The 25605-nt window shown below is 48.2% G+C and overlaps 1 protein-coding gene and 1 long non-coding RNA gene across 5 annotated transcripts in view; one reads left to right on the top strand and one right to left on the bottom strand.

The window, feature by feature from the left end:
* SEPTIN2 (septin 2) overlaps positions 1-20593 on the top strand; it is a 33465-nt gene extending 12872 nt beyond the window's left edge. For all 4 annotated transcript variants that reach the window (XM_082466505.1, XM_082466506.1, XM_082466508.1 and 1 more), the window contains exons 4-13: positions 4010-4096; positions 4846-4969; positions 5913-6047; positions 6219-6336; positions 8415-8516; positions 9672-9817; positions 11189-11272; positions 12135-12192; positions 16004-16106; positions 18578-20593. In XM_082466505.1, the coding sequence (XP_082322631.1) occupies positions 4010-4096; positions 4846-4969; positions 5913-6047; positions 6219-6336; positions 8415-8516; positions 9672-9817; positions 11189-11272; positions 12135-12192; positions 16004-16105 (956 nt within the window). In that variant the 3' untranslated portion in view covers position 16106; positions 18578-20593. The remainder of the gene's footprint in view (positions 1-4009; positions 4097-4845; positions 4970-5912; positions 6048-6218; positions 6337-8414; positions 8517-9671; positions 9818-11188; positions 11273-12134; positions 12193-16003; positions 16107-18577) is intronic.
* LOC309663106 lies at positions 16203-22025 on the bottom strand. Its single transcript, XR_014265106.1, has 2 exons — positions 21839-22025; positions 16203-17517 (listed from the first exon to the last, which is right to left on the bottom strand). It is a non-coding gene; the product is annotated as an uncharacterized lncRNA (long non-coding RNA).
* Positions 22026-25605: the final 3580 nt, after the last annotated feature.

Here is a 25605-nt window from a genome sequence, read left to right on the forward strand (position 1 = left end):
TACTACACCACATAAGCCACTGAACTGAAGTTTGTGAAAGTGGGCATCAGGATGGTTGCAGCCTGTGTGTTATTGTGAGGTTGTGGAAGGAGGGCTGTCTGAGGATGGGTGGACAGTTGGGACACTGGAGGTGAGTGGCTGTGGCTTGTAATACATCAGCTGGTAGCTGTGGTGTATGCCTTGGGAGTGTTCCTTTGTGGCTTGATTCTGCTGGGTAGACCTAGTTTCTCACCAGTGAAATCACACATAAGTAAATGCAACATTTGTATTATGCTGAAATTGTTACATAATATATCAGTTGTGTTGGAACAAATTGTCACTTTCAAAGCAAGTGTCATGGCAGGACTGACTGTGCATCCTAAACGAATGGGGTTGATCGCAGGAATGTGTGGATTAACACTGGAAATGAATCACTTTGGTCCTAAAGGGGAAATACCTACGGTTAGCATTACTCTTACTCGTGAAAAACTGAGAGAAAGAAGTACAGTCTCCTTAATGGCAAATAACATGATTTGTGTATGTTAAAATCATAAGAAAACTACAAAGCTGCTAGATCTAATAGGTAAAGTTTAGCAAGATTGCAGGTTCCGGTCAATATACAAAAGTCAACTTTATTCCTGTAATTACCAGCAATTAATTTAAAGATGAACATAGAAATACAATATCAAAAACAATTACAATGATAAAATCTTTTTAAAAGACAGTACCATTTATAGTAATACAAAAGGTACATACTGCTTAGGGATAATATAACAAAATGTGGGGACTTCCCTGGCAGTCCAGTGGTTAAGGATCTGCCTTCCAATGCAGGGGACGCGGGTTCAATCCCTGGTCGGGGAACTAAGATCCCACATGCCGCGGGGCAGCTAAGCCCGCGCGCTGCAACTACTGAGCACTCGGACCGCAACAAAAAGATCCCACATGCCGCAACTAAGACCCAGCACAGACAAAAATAAAAATAAATAAATTTTTTTTTTTAAAGTATTAAACTTAAAAAAATTTTTTTAACAAAATGTGTGCAAGACCAACACTGAAAACTTCAAAACACAGCTGAAAAAACCAAAGGAAAGCTGACTGAGTTGCGAGACCTCACCCACTCGTGGAGTGGGGCTCTTCAGATGTCCTACCTCCCCAAACTGATCCATAGAGTCAATTAAATCCCTGTCAAAATCACAGCAGACTTTTGAAAAACAGGAATTAACGATCTGATTCTAAAGTGCAAATGTAAATGCAGAGGGCCTAGAATATGACAACAATCTGATTTCCAACAAAATCCACAGCAGTGTGTAAGGTAGGCATAGAGATCAACTGCATAAAATAACAGCCCAGACCGCATGTATACGGTCAGCTGATTTTTGACTAAAGTGCCAAGGTAATTCAGCATGGGAAAAGGTTAGTCTTTTTACAAATAGTGCTGTAGCAGTTGCTTGATTGTTTGGGAAAAAAATGAACTCCAGCCCCTCCTTCACACTGAACATCAGCCGTGAACTCAGAATGGATTGTTGACGTAGTTGGGAAGCTATAAAAAGTCCAGGAGAAAATTGCTTTAAAAACGTTTGTGACTTCGGAGCACGCAGATTGCTTAGGACACGAAGAGCACTAGTCACGGAAGAAAATAATACGTTGTGCTTCACTCAAGATTTGCCTTCTTCAAAAGGCACCAGTAAGAAGATAGGCCATAAACTGAGCAAGTATTCATATCGTAGTTTATGCGACACAGGACTTACATCTAGAATATAAAAATTTTCACAGGCTTAGTTAGAAGACAAATGACCCAATTACAAAAAGGGTCAAAAGATTTGAAGAGACATTTCACGGGAGGTAAACAGATGGGTGGTAAACACACAATGACGTCCTCTTCAGTCATCAGGGAAACACACATGAACACCACCATGAGGTAGCCCTGCATACCCTCCAGACTGGCTGAAGTGCTACAGGCAGGCAGTGCAAGTGTTAGCAGTGGAGCAGCTGGTGAGAAGGCAAAGTGTGCCCTTTCTTCACAGTTACACGCGCACCCTGTGACTCAGCGGTCCCCTCCTAGGTGTTTACCCAAGAGAAGTGATAGCACGTCACAGACTGTGTGTGAATGCTCGAAGCCAGTTTTCTGGACATAGCTCAGGTGTCTGTCCAGCAGCAGGTTGTGTTGTATCCACACGACAGAACATGGCTCGGCAGTGCAGAGAAACAGGCTACCAATAGGGGCAGGAGCACGGACCAACCTCAGAAGCTAATTAATTGTATGCTGAGCCAAAGCTGCCAGACACAGCGGAGAGGGCGTGCTGTTTGTTTTGTGTTAGAATTTTTGGATGGTGATGGATTTATACTGGTCCACACCTTCATTCGTGTCTTGTTTCCCCCATCTAAAGGCACCTACCTATTTGGGACACTCCCAGCTGGGATAGAGATACTAGTGAAAGTATTAGAACAGAGCAAAGCTAGGTGTGCTCAGAGATTCAGCCCAAGGGTGGCATCATGTTCTGAGTTAATAAGCAAATTATTTGTAGATGTTACCCAAAAGCTATTCCAAGTGAAATAATCACTTATACCTTTAAAATTAAGATTCATAATTTAGAATCAGCCATCTCCACTCAGACACGTTTGCTCAGCTGTCTTCTGGCCTTGGTCCCTTTTCAGCTGTATTAGTTACAGCTCTCACCATTCAGTCGGTGACAGTGGCTTTGCCTGTCATCTTCCCCTGCTGGACTGCCAGGCTCCGTGGGAGCAGGGACTCACCCGTCCTGTTGTCCGCTGGGTCCCCGCACCTACACCTGTGCCCGGCACTCGGGGAGAGGACTTGGCACATCCTGGTAACGTCCCCTGCAAACGTAGTGAACGTGTAAGAGGGCGTTTCTGGACACGCTATTAAAAGGACAGCTTGCTGGGATAGTGTGTATTTAGTCATATTCTTGCTCTCATATTTGGACATGTTCAAAATGTAATTCTGTTTTTGTCCGTTTAATGTTCCTTTTCATCTATGAAAATTGCAGTCTAGTTAAAGTGCAGTCCTAATTGTGTATGTCTACAAATTTCAGATTCAATCTTCTGTTCTTGATTTTCCCAGAGGTAATTTTTAAATCAGATGTACGCTCCTTCCACAGGCTGTGCAGGCACTTAGCAGAGGGGGGGGTCACACCAAGGTGCCCAGGGGACAGTTGGACCAATACGTGCAAACTTAAGCCTTAGATGATGACTTCCAGTAAAGTGTTGGAATCTGTTCATGCTTCCTTGGAATAGAAATTTTAATTTTTGGTATTTTGCATCTTCTTTGAAGTTAAACTTCAAATATTCAGAATACGTGATACACAGTGGTTTAAGTGGAATTTTTAACTCGTTAAATGCTTGAGTGGCTATGCGCTGCCTGAATTGGTCGCGTTACACTCAGCAGAGTGAGCAGGAAGTTGCCTGACGTGCGGTGGTTGCCAGCGGTGGGATGCGGGGCTGTGAGTGAAACAGGAAGAGGGCAGGGGGCCTGCTCCTGCCTTGCTGTCACCGGGGAGGTGGCGGACCGGTTGTGTGCAAGGGTTAGCTGTCCATCCATCCTCCGTGCCCTGATCCCACAGCTTGGGAAGCTGGGTGGTGTTGACGGTGTTGTGTGTGTTCAGTTCTCTGAAACGTGATGAGTTTAAGGGTTAGCGGAGCCCATACCTGAAAACCTACTGTGCATTCCTTTTCTCAAAAAATAAAAACCCACCTCAAGTCCATTCCACATATTTGGGAAAAGGTCACATTGTGTTAATGATCTTAACGGATTCTGGAGCGTCACAGACCTGGATTCCAGTTGAGGCCTTGCTCTGGACAGCACTGAGCGCACAGGCTACTGACCTTGGAGCCCCTATTCCACCATCAGTGGGACCGGGAGGGTTGTGCCATTTTCACGGTCGTCACGTGGGATGCAGAGATGGATGTTTGTGAGGCACTTAGTCCAGGGCCGGGCCTCACGTAAACACTCAACAGATTTGACTGTGTCACACATATAACGTCACGACATCAATTTCCTTTTTGTTTCAAGGTGAATCGGGTCTCGGAAAATCAACTCTCATAAACAGCCTCTTCCTGACTGACCTCTACCCAGAAAGAGTCATACCTGGAGCTGCAGGTACAGAAGTTTCCACACTGCACTACATGAAAGCTGCTACAGAGTGCATAATTAGTATTTTGTGCCTTAGCTTTGTGTTTTGTTTGTTTTTGTTTGGCTGTAGACAGAAGGAGAACGTCAGTCAGGTAGGGAAAGGTGTGCTACACCTGACGTCCTTGGATCTCGATTATACACACTCTGACCATGTACCATGGTCCATCTTCTCCAAGCTTGTCTTCTTTGTCTACAAAGTGCAATAGTTCCTGCCTATGTTGTATGTTTGATGGGAGGATCAGTGTTCTCATGAAAAAACTGGCATACACAGAAGATTTCTGGGCACAGGTGTCGTCTGACCTCTTCCCCTAGGTGTGAGCGTCCAGCACTGGACACTGGGCTTTGTGAGGCTGTTGAGTGAATGAACTGTGCATACATCAGTCTGGGACTTGGGCCACCACAACACGACTGCAGCCCTTGGACAGTTTTTAAATGGATTCATTAATTGTTCTTTTTGCCCCAGGAATCAGAAATTATAATTTTCAACTCCCAAGCAGCCCTTTAATCTTAGCTGCGATGTTTCCCGTGCTGACCCTGGGTCATTTTTACACAGTCCTCATGTTACCTTCTGAGAACTGTCCTTAAAGAGAGATAGTGAACTTCTGAGTCATTTGTTTAATAATAAAGTAACTAACAGGTAATTTCTCATTTTTGCAAACTGGTTCTATTTTAAGGTACGTTCTCTTATTAAGTTTGCTTCTTTTTTTTTTTTTTAGAGAAAATTGAAAGAACTGTCCAAATTGAGGCTTCAACTGTTGAGATTGAAGAGCGAGGGGTCAAGCTGCGGCTGACCGTGGTGGACACGCCAGGCTACGGGGACGCCATCAACTGCAGGGATTGGTGCGTGCCCCAGAGCCCCGCCGGTGACGAGGCCGTGTGCCTGCTCACACTTGTTTCCGCGTATTTCAGTCTGTAATGTTGGTGACTGATTGCTGGGTTTGGGGTAGCTGTGTATAGTAAAACAATGAGACAATTTAAGTCATTTTAATTACGGCATTTTAAATGAGGAATTTCACAGGGAAGGAGCATTTTCTTCTGTAAGAGCGTTCTAGTGAGATCTGATATCACAAAGCCAACCATGCAGCAAATGCTAGTATAAAGAAAGCGCGTTGATTTGGAGCATGGCCAGCGGACAAGGCATGGTAGTACAGCCTTTCTCTTTTCCGTACTCGAGAAGATGAAACCTCTGAGAGACTCGCTCAAGAGCTAGTGCCTGTAACTGGCTGCTTGTTGGCCCCATTTGCACAAGTAAAGAAATCCAGAAGTGGGATGTAAGAGCGGTCTGTCCCCTGTACCTTGCAGAGACTATGCTTTCCTTGTACAAGCTCTCCTAGTTCTAACCCCCATAAACATAAAGCACCAACTTTCCAGTACTAATAAGAGGGAAGGAAGGAAGGAAGGAGAGGGCTTTCTTGCGTCTTTCTCCGTCACCGGGGGTCTCTCCCTTCCTTCCGCAGGCACCCCTTAGCTCCCCTGTTCTTGACCCGTGTTCCGCTCCCACTCTGCCCCGACTGACTGTCTTCAGTCAGTCAGCTCAGCCTCTCTGTAACCTATTCCATCCAGGCTTTTGACCTTCAACACTTAAGGAAATGATTCTTGGCACAGTGTCCAAAAGCCTCCGTCTTGCCAAACCTAGGAGTCGGTTTTCTGTTCCCATCTTACAGTTGAATTATTAAATCACACCTGCTGGAGAGGCAGGAGACAGAACAGCTCGTTTGGCCTTTGACGTTGGGGACAGCTGCCTCTTGCATCCCGTGATTGCTCGTATCTGTGTTGCTCTCAGCTTTAAGACAATCATCTCCTACATCGACGAGCAGTTTGAACGGTACCTGCATGACGAGAGTGGTCTGAACAGACGGCACATCATCGATAACAGGGTGCACTGTTGCTTTTACTTTATTTCTCCCTTCGGACACGGGTAAGTAAGCATTTACCATGGAAACCTGGTGTGTAGATTAAGATTTCGTGTTTACTATGTGGGTTTCCAACTTTCCTCCAAACTGCATATTGTATTATAAGAATTGGGGTAATTTTGAGAGAAAAAAATTCAGTGTGATCTCCTTATTCTTCCCTTAAACATGACTTTTAGACTTAAGCCCTTGGATGTTGCGTTTATGAAGGCGATACACAACAAGGTGAACATTGTGCCTGTCATCGCGAAAGCTGACACGCTCACGCTGAAGGAGCGGGAGCGCCTGAAGAAGAGGGTGCGTGCTGGGCTCGCCGGGGCGGCTGGGCCGGAGCGGGCCGGGGGGGCGGGGCGTCTGGCGGTGGGTTTCACAGTCCCTGGCTGGCACGGAGCCGGCCTCGCTGATGTCCGTGCTGTCAGCGTCGGTGCGCCTCTGTCGTCTCACAATTGTGTAAGTCAGACGAATTCTTAGAAGGGAACTGGTGTGCATTTATATTTTTGCAAGAGGGCTGCATTTCTCTCGAAACAAGCTTGTAGCCGTTGGCGGCCCCCAAGGCAGAGTGTGGGCCTGGTGCCCTGCGGCCCTGGAGCGGCTCTGGATGTGCTCCCGTCGCTCGTAGGGTCCCTTCTGAGAGATGGGAGACGGCACCTCACTGCAATTTGTGCTCGCCTGGTTGCTGGTCTGAGTATCTGTCATGGTGCTTGAAGCCCGTTGCCGTGTTCTCGGGGGTTTTAGAGCCTTGCTGCTCTTTATTGCATTTTTATTGACTTACAGATACTTGTATATTTTTAGAGATTGACTGTCACGTTGCAGATTATTTCACCTAGTTAGACTTTTGTGTTATTTCATGTTTCTCTTAATGTCTTCTGCCATAAGCGGAGTTTTAAAATTATATGGACTCCTGTTTGTCAGCCTTTTCCTTTATTGTCTCAAGTGTCTGCCAGTTTTTTAGGAAATATTCAGGCCCTTGGAAGAGTCCCTGAAAACTTAGGCATTTTTATGCTTGACAATAAGTGTTTTGGCAATTTACACTTAAGGGGACTTCACCTTTTATAGGATGTTACATTAAATGTCGGACAGGTAGGAGGGGCAGGTGTCAGGGTTAGGAGGCTTTATACCCATCTCTGATCCTGTGTCCAGAATTCTTAGGGCCCGATTTCAAAGGCTGAAATGACTTGAAGTCTTGGGCCTCTGCAGTCCCTCTCTTTCTCTGGTTTCCTCCTTGTACCTGTGGGCGTGCTCCTCCCTCCCAGTCTGAGAACACCTGCCCGCCTCCCTGTCTCTGAGAATGGTCCCGTCCTTCTTGCAGTCGCCCACAGTGAGGAGGTGATTCTCTCTGATCCATCACTTTCTTGCTCCGGGTGGGGAGCAGGCAGAGCAGGTTCATGCTCACCGCTCAGCTTCTCCATCTCACTGGGGAGTGAGCAGTTAGGAGCAGACTAAGGTCAGCTTGCAAGGGGGAGAGGGTGCGGGGAGGAGGGCCTTTTCTTAAATCCGGACGTAGTGCAGACCGTGGGTTCGTCCAAGACCTTTGACCACGCAAGGCCCTTCAGGTCACATTAAGGAGGAAAAAACTGGGGAGCAGGTTTGAAGTAGGGGTGCTTCCTGCTGACTTGGCTTGTGTTCTCCCTTCCCTTGGCGGTCCAGACTCTGGCGTGAGAGTAAAAGCAGAGCCCCGACCTCGCATCTGATGGAGCACCAACAGTGGGGGCTTGGGGGCGCTGGCTGCTTAGTAGACTGGCTGGTGAATGCCTGCTTACTTCAGCTGCAGCCCAGTTTCCCTTTCCCTCTGGGCTACTCTGCTACTTGGTTGATAGTTCAGACTGCGAGGTTACACTGCTGACCACTTTTTTCCTATTGAATAAAATCCAGACTCCTAGGTCCCTCCCCTGGTGACATTCAGGGAACTATCCACCTCAGTTGTTTCTTTGTCCTGTCCAACTAGATGTCTTAACCTTCCAGCCGTCCTAGATTTCTCGTGATTCCCAAGACACAACCCTTGCGTCCTCCCCTCCATGCCTTTGAGGAGATGTTCCCTCTGGGCGCATCTCCCTTCTCTACCTGCAGGACTCCTTCCGGAGGCTGGTTGTGGTGTGGTCTCCTTTTACCTGCTGTACCGTGACTGTCGTTAGCCTGCTGCTTTGTGCAGTGAAGGTGGTGATACATTGTTGTTGTTATTCTGGACAGCGGGTCCCTCAGAGTGCGAGCATGAATACCTTTATAGCAGTTTGTAAAATCATTTGAAAATGATTTTAATCAATATGATGATTATTGACATTTGGATAACTCTGACATACTTCTAATATGATGCGTTAGACTTGACTGAAATAGTATGCAGTTGGCTACAGTTGCTCCTGGCTTGGTCTTTCTTTCAGATTCTGGATGAAATTGAAGAACATAACATCAAAATCTATCACTTACCTGATGCAGAGTCAGATGAAGATGAAGATTTTAAAGAGCAGACTAGACTTCTCAAGGTAGGAACTCTGTCTCCAAGTACACGGCGTAATGAACTCCTGTTTCCTGTAGTCAGTGCATTTAAGATGGAAAGAGCCGGCAAAGCACGCAGTCTTAGACTCCTGTCTCCTGTAGTCCGTGCATTTAAGATGGAAAGAGCCGGCAAAGCACGCAGTCTTAGACTCCTGTCTCCTGTAGTCAGTGCATTTAAGATGGAAAGAGCCGGCAAAGCACGCAGTCTTAGACTCCTGTCTCCTGTAGTCCGTGCATTTAAGATGGAAAGAGCCGGCAAAGCACGCAGTCTTAGACTCCTGTCTCCTGTAGTCCGTGCATTTAAGATGGAAAGAGCCGGCAGAGCACGCAGTCTTAGACTCCTGTCTCCTGTAGTCCGTGCATTTAAGATGGAAAGAGCCGGCAGAGCACGCAGTCTTAGACTCCTGTCTCCTGTAGTCCGTGCATTTAAGATGGAAAGAGCCGGCAGAGCACGCAGTCTTAGACTCCTGTCTCCTGTAGTCAGTGCATTTAAGATGGAAAGAGCCGGCAGAGCACGCAGTCTTAGACTCCTGTCTCCTGTAGTCCGTGCATTTAAGATGGAAAGAGCCGGCAGAGCACGCAGTCTTAGACTCCTGTCTCCTGTAGTCCGTGCATTTAAGATGGAAAGAGCCGGCAGAGCACGCAGTCTTAGACTCCTGTCTCCTGTAGTCCGTGCATTTAAGATGGAAAGAGCCGGCAGAGCACGCAGTCTTAGACTCCTGTCTCCTGTAGTCCGTGCATTTAAGATGGAAAGAGCCGGCAGAGCACGCAGTCTTAGACTCCTGTCTCCTGTAGTCAGTGCATTTAAGATGGAAAGAGCTGGCAAAGCACGCAGTCTTAGAAGGCTTGGCCTCTGAGGCTGCCAGGTAGACTTGGTCACAGTAGTAGTTTTGCTCTAAAGATATTCTGGCATAGCTGTCACCTGAGGCTTAGAAATCTTACTGCAGGTTTAGTTTGATTTCATGCAGTTTGTCCCATGTGGAAAAGAACTGCCACTTGCAAGTAAGACGTGTACCGCTGGCTTTCCAGGGGGGCCTCGTAGTTGGCAGCAGTGTGCTCATTCTGTGCTGGCGTTCCTGTGTTTGCCGTGCACGTTGGGGTTCCCTGTGTGGAGCCAGTCTACCCCGTGTGTCTCTTTCTAGGCCAGTATCCCATTCTCTGTGGTTGGATCCAATCAGCTGATTGAAGCCAAAGGCAAGAAAGTCAGAGGCCGCCTCTACCCGTGGGGCGTCGTGGAGGTGGAGAACCCAGAGCACAACGACTTTCTGAAACTGAGGACGATGCTGATGTGAGGCGCGCCGGCGTTCCCGCTGGCTTGGGGGGCAGAGCTTTCAGCGGGGGGGGGGTGCGTGGGGCCTGCGAGCCACGCCGGCTCCGTCGTGCTCCTGCCGCGGGGCTGTCCCCGCTTGGTGCAGAGGCCCTCACCTCTCTGGGACTGTAGCAGACTAGCCTCTTCCGCCTGGGGCCTGTAGCTTAATACACTCTCCTTCCTAATCTCAAAGACCTTTTTGATGCTAAAAGTAGACTAGACCTCACCTGTGGTGTGGCTGCACCACACACAGGATACCTCTTGCTCTGGTGAGGAAATGGACGGCTGCGCTGCCTGGGGCCCTGAGAGCCTTCTCCCACCGCCGCTGAAATGCAGCAGACTGCCCATCAGCCTCAGGCTCTCACACGAGGTGGCCCCGGTTAGCCTTGAGGTTCTCCAGTGGGTTCTTACCAGCTAGAACGGACCTGACTACAAAAACAGACTTTTTTCCTCTAAAAATAAATTGTACATTTAGTAACAAACATGCATTGCTGTTGCCCTTGAATAAAGAGGCTAAAAGAAAGAGTGTTGCTAAAATCTAACCCCTCTTTCATCAGAATTCTGAGTTCAAAGAACGGCTGGTCCAGATAAATTTTGAAGAACTAAAAATTGCTCTACAGGCCACGTAGGTCTCACTTGGTTTCGGAATTTTTGGTGATTTAAAATCACTAAAAATACCATTAAAGTTGGCATTCAAGTTATGTCAGGTGTAATTCAGTCACCATGTCAGGTGTGAAAGGGCACCCAGGCCCTCCGGGGACAGGCCCTTGCCTGTCATGATCCTGTCTCAGAGCTGAGTGCTTAAGTATCTGAAAAAGCTGGGCCGAAGCTATGAATGTTTTCCAAGATGATTAGAAGATGCAAAGTGCTGTTTCTATCTCATCCAGAAGATTAGTACTTTGATTTATGGTTTTCTCCACAGGTGACTCTAATAGGCTCTTTGTGACATACACGTTAAGCTTGAGTCACAAATGTTTGAATTGCTTGTTTTTCGTAAGTTCTTTTAGAAAAGTGTGCTCTGTTTCAGACATTGTTTACCTGAACAATCTCCTAAAGCCTCTGTACCTCTCCCTCTGTCCACTGTGGTGACCTCACGCAAGGGGTGGTGCTTGTGGCAGAGACCCTGTGGCCCAGCTGGGTGTGTCTGTGCGTTGTTTATCGTGGTAGCAAAGAGATGTGCCTCTGTAGATGTTTCCACAGCCTCATTCCCTTATCCCGAAATTCCAGCAACTTTGTGTACTGTTTACCAAGTAATCTGGGGTCTTAGTTCCTGGTGTGTGTGCTGTGTCCTTGATTGGGTGTTTTTTCCATGCGAATGGCATAGCCCTGGTGCATCCTTTTCTCTTTCAGCACTCACATGCAGGATCTCCAAGAGGTGACCCAGGACCTTCACTATGAAAACTTCCGATCCGAGAGGCTCAAAAGAGGCGGCAGGTGGTTGCCCCAAGTCATGCTGTCCCCTCAGTCCATATTGTGTCACCTCGAGTCATGCTGTCCGCCTCTCCTCTGCGTGTCCAGCTCAGCCTTGACCACTAAGCATCACCATTGGGTTTCCTACTCAGAAGCTATTGGGAGATACTTGTTGCTAATTTAATCAAATCGTGGGGTTGGGGTTTGTTTTTGTTTTGGGTGGGTTTTTTTGTTGTGCCTGTTAAAAGGTATCTTTAACCATTGCATATCAAGAACAGCTCTAGATGGAAAGGCCAAAGACTTGTGTTGGCTCCTGTTTCAACACAAGGTCCTTCGTACATACGTATGAGGTACACTTTAGAGTCTGCTTTATGGTGTTACTAATTTGGGGACCAGATGTGAAGAAAGGATTTAGAGGCAGCAAGAACATCCCAGTCTGAGGAATACAGCCAGGTTGTAGAACCAGGGGAGTGGGCCCGTGTGGAGCCGCGTCTTCGAGGGCTCAGAGGGCCTCCTGCGCCGGCTTCTCCGCTTGGACACTCACATCCTGTTCCTTTTTTAAGTACGATTGTTGTAGTCTTTATTCATAACTTATCTTAGAAGAGTATTCTTCAGGTAATACCTACTGTTTTTTGGGTAAAGTCGAAAGTGCCACCCCCCAGCTTAGAGTAAGAAAGAGGTCTTGAATTTTCCATTTCATATTCTATTTTTCATCATTTTCTTTTCTTATTCATGTTGTTAATCAGAAAAATGATAAATTTATGCAATTTTCAATAGATATATTTCTCAGAAATATAAAGTGAAATTTAACTTTGAGCATCTGTTGTCAGAAATGACCAACTATATTTGTCGTAATATTATAATTGTAGTTTCTTTCACCTCTTAGAAAAGTGGAAAATGAGGACATGAATAAAGACCAGATCTTGCTGGAAAAGGAAGCTGAGGTGAGTAGAAAAGTACTTTTTCTGTTTTTGAGTCTACTGTTTAGTGTATACCTAAAAATATTATTTGTAGTTCATATAGTTTTTTTTCCTTGTTTTTTTGAAAAGGCGCATACTACATGTAACTAATCTGTTATATATATATCTGCACATGATAATATGCATATATATACATAAGTATGTATATTGGTTTACATATATTATTTAATACCCAACAGCAATTTAGTGGAAAAAGTTGGAAATAGTGAGAATTCAGTAACATGACTGGTTTTTTTGTAAGATGTTTAAAAATCAGCAGTTTTCCCATACATAGACAATGAAAATATAATGAAAGAAACTCATTCACCATCGTTAATAAAAACGTAAGAAATACGTAGGGCTTATATAGGGGAAGAAACTAGAAAAAGCTCTACTGAAAACTGCTTTCAAAATTTGAATAGACACAAAGCTTTTTAGGTAGGATGCTCAGGGTGAGGGTCATAGTTCTCTCTCACGCAGTTCCCACAGCGTTCTGTGTGTTCGCGGAGTTCTTCGTTTTAGCGAGAACTTGAAGTAATTCCATTTGTCTTGAAGGCTAAGCATTGGGAAACACAGGAAGCTCTATAAAAAGCAGACTAACGAAAAGAGGCTGGCTTTACTGGTTACGGAAACGTTGAACGGTGGTCGTCCAGAGTTTGGTACAGGCAGGTTAGGCTGATTAAATGCAGGTCTGGAAATAGATCAGAAGTATGGAAATGTGCCCTGAGGTAAAGGTGGTGCTGAGACCTGTTAAAGTGGTGGAATTCAGGCATGTTGAGTAAATAATAAGAAAACAGGCCAGCCTTTTGGAAACAAAAATAAAACACTTCTTTGGCCAGATTAATTCACTATGGATCAAATATTTAAATGTTAAAAACATAATCACAAAAGTTACCTGAAGAAAATTGAGGTAAATCTTTTACAACACTTGCCTAGAGGCCTTTCTAAACAGACAGAAACCATAGTGATAAAAAGTGATGGGGTGAGACCTTCAAGATGGCAGAGGAGTAAGAGGTGGAGATCACCTTCCTCCCCACAAATACATCAGAAATACATCTACATGTGGAACAACTCCTGCAGAACACCTACTGAACGCTGGCAGAAGACCTCAGACCTCCCAAAAGCCGTGTGGCTGACAGGGTCTTGGTGCTCTGGCCGGGTGTCAGGCGTGTGCCTCTGAGGTGGGAGAGCCGAGTTCAGGACGTTGGTCCACCAGAGACCTCCTGGCTCCACGTAATATCAGACAGCGAAAGCTCTCCCAGAGATCTCCATCTCAACGCTAAGACCCAGCTCCACTCAACGACCAGCAAGCTGCAGTGCCGGACGCCCCACGCCAAACAACTAGCAAGACAGGAACACAACCCCACCCATTAGCAGAGAGGCTGCCTAAAAGCATAATAAGGTAATATACACCCCAAAACACACCACCGGATGCGGTCCTGCCCACCAGAAAGCCAAGATCCAGCCTCATCCACCAGAACACAGGCACCAGTCCCCTCCACCAGGAAGCCTACACAACCCACTGAACCAACCTTACCCACTGGGGGCAGACACCAAAAACAACGGGAACTGCGAACTTGCAGCCTGCGAAAAGGAGACCCCAAACACAGTAAGTTAAGCATAATGAGAAGACAGAGAAACACACAGCAGATGAAGGAGCAAGGTAAAAACCCACCAGACCAAACAAATGAAGAGGAAATAGGCAGTCTCCCTGAAAAAGAATTCAGAGTAAAGATGGTAAAGGTGATCCAAAATCTTGGAAGTAAAATGGAGAAAATACAAGAAACGTTTAACAAGGACCTAGAAGAACTAAAGAGCAAACAAACAATGATGAACAACAAAAGAAATGAAATTAAAAATTCTCTACAAGGAATCAGTAGCAGAATAACTGAGGCAGAAGAATGGATAAGTGACCTGGAAGATAAAATAGTGGAAATAACTACTGCAGAGCAGAATAAAGAAAAAAAAATGAAAAGAATTGAGGACAGTCTCAGAGACCTCTGGGACATTAAACGCACCAACGTTCGAATTATAGGGGTCCCAGAAGAAGAAGAGAAAAAGAAAGGGACTGAGAAAATATTTGAAGTGATATTGAAAAACTTCTCTAATATGGGAAAGGAAATAATCAAGTCCAGGAAGCGCAGAGAGTCCCATACAGGATAAATCCAAGGAGAAACATGCCAAGACACATATTAAACTATCAAAAATTAAATACAAAGAAAAAATATTAAAAGCAGCAAGGGAAAAACAACAAATAACATACAAGGGAATCCCCATAAGGTTAACAGCGGATCTTTCAGCAGAAACTCTGCAAGCCAGAAGGGAGTGGCAAGATGTATTGAAAGTGATGAAAGGGAAAAACCTACAACCAAGATTACCCAGCAAGGATCTCATTCAGATTCGACGGAGAAATTAAACCCTTTACAGACAAGCAAAAGCTAAGAGAATTCACCACCAAACCAGCTTTACAACAGATGCTAAAGGAACTTCTCTAGGCAGGAAACACAAGAGAAGGAAAAGACCTACAATAACAAGCCCAAAACAATTAAGAAAATGGTAATAGGAACATACATATCGATAATTACCTTAAATGTCAGTGGATGAAATGCTCCCACCAAAAGACATAGACTGGCTGAATGGATACAAAAACAAGATCCGTATATATGCTGTCTACAAGAGACCCACTTCAGACCTAGGGACGCATACAGACTGAAAGTGAAGGGATGGAAAAAGATATTCCACACAAATGGAAATCAAAAGAAAGCTGGAGTAGCAATTCTCATCTATTTTCAATAGCCAGGACATGGAAGCAACCTAAGTGTCCATCGACAGATGAATGGATAAAGAAGATGTGGCACATATATACAAGGGAATATTACTCAGCCATAAAAAAACGAAATGGAGTTATTTGTAGTGAGGTGGATGGACCTAGAGTCTGTCATACAGAGTGAAGTAAGTCAGAAAGAGAAAAACAAATACCATATGCTAACACATATATATGGAATCTAAAAAAAAAAAAAATGGTCATGAAGAACCTAGGGGCAGGACGGGAATAAAGACACAGACGTAGAGAATGGACTTGAGGACATGGGGAGGGGGAAGGATACGCTGGGACATATATACACTACCAAACGTAAAATAGATAGCTAGTGGGAAGCAGCCACATAGCACAGAGAGATCAGCTTGGTGCTTTGTGACAACCTAGAGGGGTGGGATAGGGAAGGTGGGAGGGAGACGCAAGAGGGAGGAGATACGGGGATATATGTATATGTATAGCTGATTCACTTTGTTGTAAAGCAGAAACTAACATACCATTGTAAAGCAATTACACTCCAATAAAGATGTTTAAAAAAGAAATAGCAAGAAAAAATAAAATAGAATAAATGAAACAAATTAAAAAAAAAAATAGTGATGGGGATGCAGGAGGGTGAAGATTCACCATCTGAATCGCCCAAAGAAGCTGGGCCCGGCACTCCCCTTTAGTGCACATTCCCCACTGGGTAGTGGCAACTCCTTCCTACCTTTTTAGGTCAAAAACTGTCTCATGTTGTCTTTCTTATTTCTTCTGTTTCTTGATAATTTTTTTATTTGAATTGCCTGTTCTTATCATTTGCTCGGTTTTCTGTTGAGCCATTGGTCCTTTTACTGGTTTGTAAGAGTTTTTTGTATATTAACTCATGGTCATGTTTTGGGAGAGCACAGACGTTGAAGTACTAGCAATCACAGGACCCCCGTAAAGCCTGCTTGGGGACAGCAGAGCCCGAGAACCAACGGTGTGTCCATCTCATGTCCGCAGCTCCGCCGCATGCAGGAGATGATCGCCCGGATGCAGGCGCAGATGCAGCTGCAGATGCAGGGTGGGGATGGCGACGGCGCGGTCCACGGGCACCACGTGTGAGGTAACGACCAAGCCTGGAGAGCAGGCGCGTGTCCCGAAAGGATAAAGGTTGCTCCTCAAAACGGAAGCTTCTCCACGCTTCCTGTTTAGTAAAGGGTTTTCATGTTTTCTAAGCTTATAAATGTGAGTAACAATTGTAACATTTCCCTTCCTACGTAGGGAAAAACACCGTTCTTCCCTACTGTGTGCTCCTTTCCTGTATGTCTCTTTCCACCCAGAGCGCCCTCACTCCTGGTTACCAAACGTGTGGAGGTTTCCCCTGCACCGAGCAGTTCTCCACAACACCCGCTGGGGGTCCTGCGGTCTCAGTTCTGACACCATCTACCTGGAGATCCTGTCAGACCCCACAGGTTGAAGGCTCAGTCCCACAAGTCTGCCCCCCACTTCAGATGCCAGTCCAAAATCCAGGTTGTCACCTGTGCTTCTGACTGACCGGCTAGAGATTAGAGGTGCCCGCCCCACCGTGGGTTCAGTAATTTGCTAGAGCGGCTCACAGAACTCAGAGAAACGTTTTGCTTACTAGGTCACATTTATTAAAGGATGTAATAAAGAACAGAGGTGAATAGCCAGATGAAGAAACCCACAGGGCAAGTGAGGTCTGAGAGAGTCCCTAGTGCAGGAGCTTCTGGCCCTGAGGAGTTTGGGTATATCACCCTCCTGATTTGGATGGATTCACCAACCCAGAAGCTCTCCAAACCCCTGCTTTGGGGATTTTAAAGGAGGCTTCCTCGAGTAGGTGTGATCAGTCATTAGGTCCATTTTCTGCTCCTTTCCCCTTTCTGGAGGATTGGGGGACAGGCTGGAAATGACAAGCTTCTCATCATGGCTTGGTCTTCCTGGTGACCAACCCACAGAGTTCCCTTATTAGCACAAAATCAGGGAAGGTACATGGGTTTCAGGAGCCCTGTGTCAGGAACAGAGGTCAAGGACCGAGTATCCGGACAAGAGGTGCCCCTGGTGCTCTGACCACTTAGGAAATGAAAGGGTTTTAGGGGCTGTGTGCCAGGGCCGGGGGCAGGGACCAGGATCTATTTTTATCGTCTCACAGCAGGAGAAGAAAACTGTATATTAAAGTAGCTTTCATTGGTCGTACAATTTGAAATTTATTAAAGCTGAAAACATCTCTTCAAAGTGTTACTGGAACAGCTTAGGCCAACTAAAAGTAGAGACGGGGTCAAGGGAGAAGTACGCCAGGGAGGTCAGGGCTGCCTCGATGGAGACTGCTGGCCTTGCTCCTCGCCACAGCTCTGCTCCAGCCGATGGGAATCGGTGGCTCACCTGGCTGGCTGGCCGGGTGTATGCTGGCCTCCCTGCTTGAAGGGAGGCCGCAGACACCAGGGACGCCGGACTAGGAGAAGGCAAATGTCCGCTCCCCTGTACCCTGTGGAGCTGTCCAGGTGGCTGCCCCATACCTCCAAGAGGAAGGAGGGAGAGGTCGAGTCAGATGAGGACCAGAGGATGAAGAGTTACACGGGTAGGGGCGGAGGCGAGCCTGCTCCGTGGGAGAGCGGGCTGGGGCCAGTCAGAATTCGAGCTGGCACAGAGCTGGGATGTGGACCTGATTGTAGGGCATGCGAGCGTTGGTGCGGTCCCTCAGGAGGCGATGTGATGCCCTGAGTGACTGCAGGCTGAGCTGACACATTGCAGGACCAATGAGACGGGCGGTAAGGGGCCCGGAGGTCGGGCACCTGTCAGAAGTCTTCCACAACACGGACAGGTGATGAAGGACGTGGGGTGGGGCGGGCAGGCTGGGGGCATTGGTCACCAGAACAAAGCCCCTGCCCCTTTGCGGCTTATTGGGAAAGGTTTTAGTTGTGAAATACATGCACACAGAAAGACACAGATACACATGTACAGTGTAACCAGTTGCTTTTAAAGGGAGCATCCACGGAACCCCACCTGGGTCAGAGTTGGTTGCTTTTCTTTCATCATCACGTTGAAACCTTAGAAAGGTCCTGATGGCACGTGCTGAGTTCGTACTTGCCCAGTGAGGACATGGACGCTGTGCAAGGGTTTAAAATTACTTGCCTGTGGTCACGTCACTTGTCAACTGATGGACCTCCTGGCCGCACAGGGCAGTCCTGCCTGGGCAGGTTTGCCGCCTGACGGGAAATGATGGCAGAGAAACGGCCTCCTGAGGGGTGGGGCTCATTTGAGGCAGTTGGGAGCAATAGATGTTAGCTCACTCTCTGATCTTGCTGCTTCTCTTTTTAAAACTTTATGGAATTACGAGGATTCTACTTTTGGTACATAAAGTTAATCTACATTTCTGTGTGCTTTTCAGCTTTGCAGTACTCCTGATTTCCAGAGCTTCATAAGCAGCGTTTTGATTTTAGTAAACGCTGGTCCTCAGGGCCCACCTTCTGCTCAGTTTGTGCCGTTTGTTGTTTTGCAGGAAAATAATGCTGCCAGTGGTCCAAGCAGCAGGCATGGCATCACTCCCACTTAAATGTGTTGTGTTTGTTTTTCCAGAAAACACTTTGCAAGATAACATTCTGACAAGTAACACAGCTGCGTGTTTTCAAGACTGTTGGAGGGGTGCCTATCCACATTTTACAGTACCTGTGCCTGAGAATTCAATTTTTTAAAAACTTTTGATGTGTTATTTTGTATGAAGTACCTTAACATTTATATTTCATTATGTTATACTTTATATTTTGTGAGGTTAACTTTCCATTTCCATTTTTTGTCCACCTTAACTGACCACTAATGTTAGAATTGATTCCCAGGGACCAGTCAGCATGTATAGTTAATAGTTGAATTTGATTTGGCTGGCCTAACCGACTAATCATGATTTATTTCTAGAACATTCAGATTTCCCAGAATGTTCCTGAGTAGCAGAGACATGGACCTAGTGACACAGAAAGATGAGAGCTGCCCTGGTGCAAGGCCATTTCTCACCAAGTCATGGCACCTGGTTAGCTGTCTTGCTTTGAGCACAACACCTAAAACCAGTTTTGCTGCTATAACTCAATACTGTTAATCCATCTGCCCATTTATCTGTTTACCAAACGAAACAGAATTACCCGGTGAGATACATGTTTATACTTAAATAGCTTTTTTAAAAACAGGCTTTTAGGGGCGAATTTTTTAACAAGTCTTTGGATTCTTGGGTCTATGCAGAGAACTTGCCACAAGCCACAAGCCACTTTCTGTAGGGTTTGCCATGAAAAATCAAAGTATCCGTGAGCTGCAGTTTTCGTGTTGCAACTAAGATTCTTACCTACACAATGAGAGTCAATAAACTATTTTTATTCAACTAAATTTAAAAAATAACTTTTTAAGGAAAATTAACAATTGATCTGTGCAGAAACCAGCCTTTTTCCATTTTTACCCTGCACTTCGATGTGCTTTCTCTGACTGCAGGTGCAGGAGGTGTGCCTCAGCTGCGAAAATAAGGGTCCTCGGGTGGGTGGCCCCGAGGCCTCAGCCCCGTGGGGCCCAAAATGCCTGCCAGGTTTTCCTGATTTGGCGTCCCTTTAACTGATGCTTTCCTGAATGGTTTTCAGGCAAATAGCGGTGATCTTTTTGTGTGTGCAGGCTGTCTAGTCCTTTTTCAGCCACTGTCATTTCCTTCCATGTATCGTGTGAGAATGAAGGCTATTTCAGATCTGCACCGTGGGCTGGCCGACGGGTGCCACCAGTTGAAGCCGCACCTGGTTGGTTTCCTGTGCCCTGTGGCCTTGGCCCTTCCCTGTCCTCGTAGCTGGTCTCCCTGTCGTGCACTCAAAGGGGCGCTGATGCTCTTGGGGTTGCCTTTTTTTCAGCATTTCTACTGACGTGGGGAAATTGGTCCCCAAAAAGTGACAGATGAAAGAAGATCTGGAGGGAGCAGGTGCTGGTTCAGTGTTTTCACTTTGCTAGAACAAGAGGGGTTGAAATGGAGAAAATGCTTATTACTCCAAGGATGAGGAGGGGGTTTTGTATTCAACAGACACAAGAAAATGAGATGGTTGAAATATATTAGTTACAAAGGTGTACTACAGAAAATCACTGGGTGTTCTCCTGACTTTGCCCTTTCACTGTTGGGTAATTGCAAATGGTCAAGAGCTACAGGTTTAGGCACATTGTGCAAAGTTTTTACCAAGAAAAAGTGTTCCATGACCTTAGGGCCCCTCCATGCAAGGCTAGTTATTTGGGTTATTTTGTCATTTATTAACTATGCTAGTAAAAGCTGTTTTTAAAAAGGGGTGGGGTGTGGCAGCACTTGAAAGTGGGAGGTGTAAGCTCTATATAGTAAAACTACTACTTAGTGCTAGCTGCCACCTAATGGTTATGGGGGTGTGGGTGGACCTACACTGTAAGACTTTTAAATTCCCTTTTGTTTTGCTGCCCGAATCTAAATACTTTTGCTAATAGATAATTGCTCTTTTACTAAGAGATAAGCTTTACCTATAAAAATGTATTTTGAAAACTTATTTTACACAGCAATTTTGTATCCATTGAAACTAACCTTTTACCAATAAAGCACTGTTGTTTAGATATTAAGTGAGTAGTTCTCATTGTTGGCTCTTTTAACGGGGTAAAGGTGTAAGGTTTTCTGGTAAAGATTCAGAGAAAGCCCTGCGTTTTCTGTGTATAAAAATCCGGAGGGGGGGCTTCCCTGGTGGCGCAGTGGTTGAGAGTCTGCCTGCCAATGCATGGGACACGGGTTCGAGCCCTGGTCTGGGAAGATCCCACGTGCCGCAGAGCGGCTGGGCCCGTGAGCCACAATTACTGAGCCTGCGCGTCTGGAGCCTGTGCTCCGCAACGAGAGAGGCCGCGACAGTGAGAGGCCCATGCACTGCGATGAAGAGTGGCCCCCGCTAGCCGCAACTGGAGAGGGCCCTCGCACAGAAACGAAGAACCAGCGCAGCCAAAAATAAATATATAAATGAATAAACTTAAAAAAAAAAAAAAAATCCGGAGGGGGCTTCCCTGGTGGCACAGTAGTTAAGAATCCGCCTGCCAATGCAGGGGACACAGGTTCGAGCCCTGGTCCAGGAAGATCCCACATGCCGCGGAGCAGCTAAGCCTGTGCACCACAACTCCTGGGCCTGTACTCTAGAGCCCATGCGCCACAACTACTGAAGCCCACGTGCCCTAGAGCCCGTGCTCCGCAACAAGAGAAGCCACCGCGATGAGAAGCCCGCGCACCACAACGCAGAGTAGCCCCCGCTCGCCGCAACTAGAGAAAGCCCGCACACAGCAACGAAGACCTAATGCAGCCAAAAATAAGTAAATAAAATTTTTAAAAAATCAGGAGGAATTATTTGCACCAACATCTGTACCCAACAACTCTGTATTGGCGATCCCAGCCCAAAAGGCAAGCCATAGAGATTGGAAAGGAAATATTTACAGGGGAATCTGATCATCTACTTAGAGTGAATGATAAAAATTACCACTAGTGAGAGTTCAGTGATGTCTGCCCACTAAATAGAAAATGTGGGAAAGATCTCATTCACTGTAGTAACAACTACTAACTTATTAGAAGAAATGTTGAAAACCTGGACTGTAAGCCTGATCTGGGTGGCTGGCTGGCCCTCTCTCTGCCCACTCCACTGACCACCCCAGGACCGCCTGGGCCCCTTTACTTCCTTCTCTGTCTGCCTAGAGCCCTGTGTCTGGTTCCTTCTTTCCAGGTCCCTCCCTCCCCCAGGTCCTGCACCTCTGCCTCAGGCCCTCCCTCCAGCATACACCCCGCAGCCTCTGACCAGGCTTTCCCCCTGCGGGGTCACCACTGGCGCTGCTCACCTGTCGGTGTTCCGTGCCGAGGGGTGTGTGCCACCCTGAGAGCAGTGAGAACGGCGCCTGGGTTCTGACATCGGGGCTGCTGGTGGTGTCGCTGGGGGCCAGTTAGAGGAAAAGCTCGGAGGGAGCGACGGGGGACAGGAGTGCCCTTCTGAGTCTCGAATCCGAAGCTGCCCCGCGGGGAGCGGCTGTTTCTGCTTCCTTTGGGAAACGTACGGGGTCAGGGTCTTGATCCGGTGGCCAGAACCCTAGGAGTCCCCTCCTAGATGGGTCCGGGTCCATCCTCGGTTTACTCCCTAGACAGACGCGCGGGGGCGCGCTCCTTGCCTGCCCCGGGAGGCGCGGGGACTGCGGCGGGAGCCAGGACCAGGCCATATTGAACCGGGTTTTGAAGGATGCGTAGGAGTTCACTGAACCTCTTCGAAGAAGGGGCGTGTGCTGCTGCGAGTCGCGGGCCTGGGGGCTCCGGACGTGGTGTCACGTTTCCATTTCCGGGTGGGGGCCACGAGACTAGAGGAGGACTGTGAAGCCTGGAAGGGCCGCGGGCCTCGCCAGCACGGCCCGTTTCCTCCTCAGCACGTCCTCGAGGGGCTCTCGCTGCCCGTAGGACACGACCCCAGTAGCCCCAGGAGGATCGCAATTGGTACGTGGAGCGGGAAACGGGGAGGCTGGCAGCCAGGGTCGGGGGCGGAGGGAGCCAGCAGATGGGTGCTGCGCCGGGACCGCGCCCCGCCCTCCGAGCCGGACCCTTCTCTCAGAGCCGACGCCCCGCCCCCCAGAGCCGGCGCCCCGCCCCTCCCCGAGCCGGAACCGCGCCCCGCCCAGGACCCCGCGCCGCCCTGCGAGCCGAATATCTGCTGAATTGCATTGGACTCCGCGCTTGCCCTCTCGCCCTGCCTCCTCCGGTCCATTCACCAATCAGAATTCTGTGCCGCGCTTCTAGGCCGCGGCCTCAGAGGCCCCGCCCCAGAGTCCGCAGGCCAATCGGCGGCGCGTCCGCGGGGGCGGGGGCGGGGCCCTGGGCGGGGGGTAGGGACTGGGCGCGCGACGCGGGGGCGGCCTACGGGCCTTCGCAAGCGGGAGGAGCAGACGCGGCGTGTGCAGGGCGCTGCAGGGGACAGCGGGGCCCTGGCGGCTGGTGAGCGTGCGGGGCAGCGGGGCCCCGGTCAGGCAGGGCCCGGGCTGCGCCTCGGGGGCGGGCGGCGGAGGCCGTGGGCCGAAGCCCAGGGCAGGGCGGGCGCCTCCGGACGGCGGGCGGCCAGAGGAGTCCACGCCCGGGCTCAGAAGGCCTTAGGGCGGCAGGCCCCGTGCGGGGAGGGCCGTGTGTGGGGAGCCTGCCCGCTGGAGGCCCGGGGTGGGCGGGAGGGTCCCGCGTGGAGGCCCCGGCAGAGCCACAGGTGGAAGCTCGCGCCGCCTGAGACCACGCCCTTTTTGGCCTTTCCTTAGATTGTATCTTAACGCCGGGAAGCAGTATTAGGTGTTAATGTTTTTACTCCATGAAGTGTAGAACGGCTCCTCAGGCAGTGGGGAGCCTTCTAAAGGCAGATGGTGAAAGCTGGGGCTGGAATATGCCCCCTTTTCCATTTACTATGGTGGCTGCAGCCTCTGGTGGCCTTTCGTGTGCTGGTCAGTAATTGCCGTGAAAAACAAATTCACACAAGGTGCATTGAAGGAAATAATGTCAGTCCACAGTGAAAGGATGGAAAGATTTACATCTCAGGGTGGCTCTCCTCTGTACCTTTGCTCACGTCTGTGAGGGCGCTTCCGGCGGAGGACTGCGGAGGTGCTCGGTGGCTGTCAGGAGCGTCGGGCCAGCGGGCTGCTTGTGTGTGGACGGTGTGCAGTTTTCTCCTGCCACAGAGATGGGAGAAGACATTTGAGGTCGGCAGGCATGGAGTGACCTTTGCTGGTAGGCCAAATCTAATGTTCATTGTCTGTATCTGCTGTTTTTTGAAAGGTTTTTATGGGTTCCTGTACACTGCAGACGTAGCTCTTTGGGAAGGGTTGTGAAGCGCTTCACGCCCGTTATTTTATTTGGTTCTCTCAAAATCTGCAGAGGAGACGTGCCCAGGCCCCGTTTGGAAGCAGAGGAGTGGGGTGACGGGTTTAGGATCGCACCCTGGCCCTGCTTCCCCGGTGCGCCTGCTTCATTGCAGATTCTCAGTGAGCAGCTCACACTGAGCTGTTTGGCCCGGACGCCGACAGGAGCTGCAGAAGTTTGCTGGCTCATTTACATGCGTGGGCATCCTTTCCCAAAAGGGAAGTTTATACGATACATTCATTTATCTCTGCCTCAGGTTCCCTATCAGCAAATGAGGTTACAGTTTACCTGCCTCATAGACTTGTGAGGATTAAGCTTCAGTGGAAAAGCTGTTAGCTGGATGCCCGGCACACAGTAAGTGCTTGATAAGTGTTAGCCATTATATTACCAGGTGGAAGAAGGATCTGAGTAGACGGTAGAGAGAGAAGCACGCAGTATTTAAGCAGAATTGTCCTGCTTGGAGGGAAGGATAGGCACTGGATTGACAAAGCAAAGGTGGATGCATGGGTAATTCCATGCAAGCTCTTTTAAATCCACTGGACCCCAAGGAATTCTGTTCCACTCCTTTCCAGACACTCCTGCCTCTCGTCACACCAGCGTCTCCTCTATCCTGAGACGGTAACAGGTGATTGTTACTGCTGCTTGCCCTTTCAGGTTTGCTCCTGTTTTTTCTTCACCCGCTTTCGTATAAGCCTGCCACCTCCCCATTTGCTCAGTGGGTCGTGAGCTTCCTGCACACGGCTGGGCGTTAGGTGCAGGGAAACCCCCCCCCCGTAAAGCTGGATGTTGAGCCGAGGTCACTCTGGTCGTGTTCTCTGAGATCCCGTGTGTAGAGCATGATTGGATGGTAGCATATTTGTCAACTCCAGGTTTTACCTTGGCAACAGGGTGCCAAAAAGGTGAGAGGGTTCCACAAAGCTTCATATGATAGAGGCCGGTGTTTGGTGGGTTTCTGGTGATTCTGTCAATTGGTCTCATCTTTTTGGAGAGCAGCTAGCCGTATGTGATAAAAGGTTTTGATTTTGGAATCCCAGTTTTGAAAACAAACTTTGATACATAAACTCTGCATGTCAGAGGGTAGAGTCCTCCGCCAGCAGACATGCTCTGGCGATCTCCTTCCTGTCCTTCCTCCCCAGCAAAATTTGAACCATTTTGATCCATGGAAATATGTTCAAAAACACGTCTTAACTAAAAAGGCGAAGTTGTTTGTACGCAGCGATTCTACTGATGTAACAACGTGCGAGGACGTGGACAGGGCCCAGAGGGGAAGGTGGGGTGATGTAAGTAGTTTCATTTTAGGGCCACAGGACTGTTTTCTCACTAAGCTGGTGTTTGGGTTTATAGTCATTTTAAAATTCAAAAGCAGAAAGGCCCTCTGACGTTGTCGGATGCAGTGACGAATCTTTCTTCATCCCCTCTCTCCCAGCTGCAGCACAGAAGGAGGTATGAGATTCCGCCCAGACCTCTTAGGTGGGCCCTCGAGACCCCCACAGCCCGGCCCCCCGTGGGCATCCTCAGGGCGCCTGCCACTCTCAGCCTTGCCCAGCAGCCCCTGCCTGCGCGCACGCTGCTCTTGTCTAGCTGGTCTCCTGTCGCCCTGCGGGGCCCAGCGCCCGCTGCATCCTGGAGAGCCGCCCTGGCCAGGCTAGCAGCGCTGCCTTCCTCGGTGTTTCCTCGTGCTTCCTGCCCTCCGCTGCTGCGGCGGGCAGTGGTCAGGGCCACGTCCACA

Source organism: Balaenoptera physalus, assembly GCF_965194825.1.
Source record: "Balaenoptera physalus genome assembly, chromosome: 6".
Classification (NCBI taxonomy): Eukaryota; Metazoa; Chordata; class Mammalia; order Artiodactyla; family Balaenopteridae; genus Balaenoptera; species Balaenoptera physalus.